This window comes from Seriola lalandi, unplaced genomic scaffold (assembly GCF_002814215.2).
Source record: "Seriola lalandi dorsalis isolate HSWRI2012SDOR001 ecotype SW California unplaced genomic scaffold, Sedor1 jcf7180001976014, whole genome shotgun sequence".
Classification (NCBI taxonomy): Eukaryota; Metazoa; Chordata; class Actinopteri; order Carangiformes; family Carangidae; genus Seriola; species Seriola lalandi.
In genome coordinates this window covers 1-1,375 of record NW_019446680.1, presented here as the reverse complement: position 1 = coordinate 1,375, position 1,375 = coordinate 1, and the positions used below count along the sequence as shown (strand labels likewise).

The following is a 1,375-nucleotide window of genomic DNA, read 5'->3' as shown; positions in this document are numbered from 1 at the left end:
TGTGTGGAGGGATGATTGGTGCCTCTTTAGCCAAGGTAAGGAAATATCTATGGAAGCTCATTTCTGCCAGAATAGAAAAAAAAAAAAAGGTTTAAAGTTTTAACTTGTATAGTAAGAATGTTAAAATGTTCGATAATAAACCTTTAATCCTGACTTTGTTTGGTAGAAATAAATAATTAAAAGTGAAAACCATTCTCTCTCCAGTCATGTTCCTCGTGCACTGGATGATTTATATTCATTTCGCTCTGCTTTCAGGCCATCTGCCCCACCAGCAGTTACAGCGCTGCCCTCGGAGGAGCCCTTCACCCCGGCACCACTGATCTGGGTAAAACCACGCTGGCAGAGGTGATGATGACTCTGCTCCTCACCACGGTGGTGTGCATGGGGGCCGTCAACAGGCAAACCCGCTCACCGTGGGCTCCCTTCTGCATCGGCCTCACTGTGACGGCCAACATATTTGCCGGGTAAGTGGCTCAGTAGGAATCAGTAGCAGTAGATTGGTGCTGAGGGCCAGAGAGTCACTCCCAGTCCTCTCACAGCCTGGACAGCAGCCAGGATTTCATACATACTAAAGGTCACAAGAGCAAAAAGATATAAACTGTATATGTATTTACTTGTACCTGATGCATGTCGTCACATAAGGAAATTTGTTTATATTCCCTTTTTTTTAACAAAGAGATATAGATTGTTTTTTGAGAGAAATACTTATACAAGAAAATGATGAGTCCATTGAAATGAAGACATGAACTGACTGCTGCATGCTGCCAGGTGGCGACATACCGATCAATCATTGATTCATCTGAACTCCTCCAGGGCGTTCAGTTAGATCCCCAGAAAAAAATACAGATGACATAATGACAGCTACAGCTCTGACGACAACATTCCTCTACCCGTGTGTATATCATCACTTATCAGATGGATGCCAACATTCATTAAAGGTTTTATTTATTACCTTGACCGAGCTGGCTCACTGTCAGTTTAATGTTTAACATCTGTCGAGGGACAGTTTTCACGTAACCATCACTCAACAGCAAAGATTGATTGTGTTTCCACTTGATCCAAAGTTTGTCCCTTTGAGTGCAATGTTATCATCATTTAATTCCTGGTTATGTTATTATTGATGCATGAATGTGTAAGCAGTATTTTACTGTTGTACAAAGCATCATATTGAGTTTATTTTTTAATAATTATATAGATAATTTGAATTTTAACTATAGAAAAAAAATATTATGTACTTAGTTATTTTCCAGACTGTCTTCATATTACAGTTCATTACACTGAATACTGTTCAGGTAATACTGTGTGTTTCTGCACACTGCACTGTTAACATTAAAAGCATAAAATTATTTTGCTAGCGTAAGAATGAACTTTATTT

At 39.2% G+C, this 1,375-nt stretch overlaps 1 protein-coding gene across 1 annotated transcript; it reads left to right on the top strand.

Moving 5' to 3' along the window:
• Positions 1–6: 6 nt before the first annotated feature.
• Positions 7–468, top strand: LOC111656117 (aquaporin-8-like). The gene is made up of 2 exons (XM_023407707.2): positions 7–35; positions 256–468. Exons 1-2 carry the CDS (start codon positions 12–14, stop codon positions 466–468), a joined length of 237 nt encoding a protein of 78 aa, XP_023263475.1. The 5' UTR covers positions 7–11.
• The last annotated feature ends 907 nt before the right edge of the window (positions 469–1,375 follow it).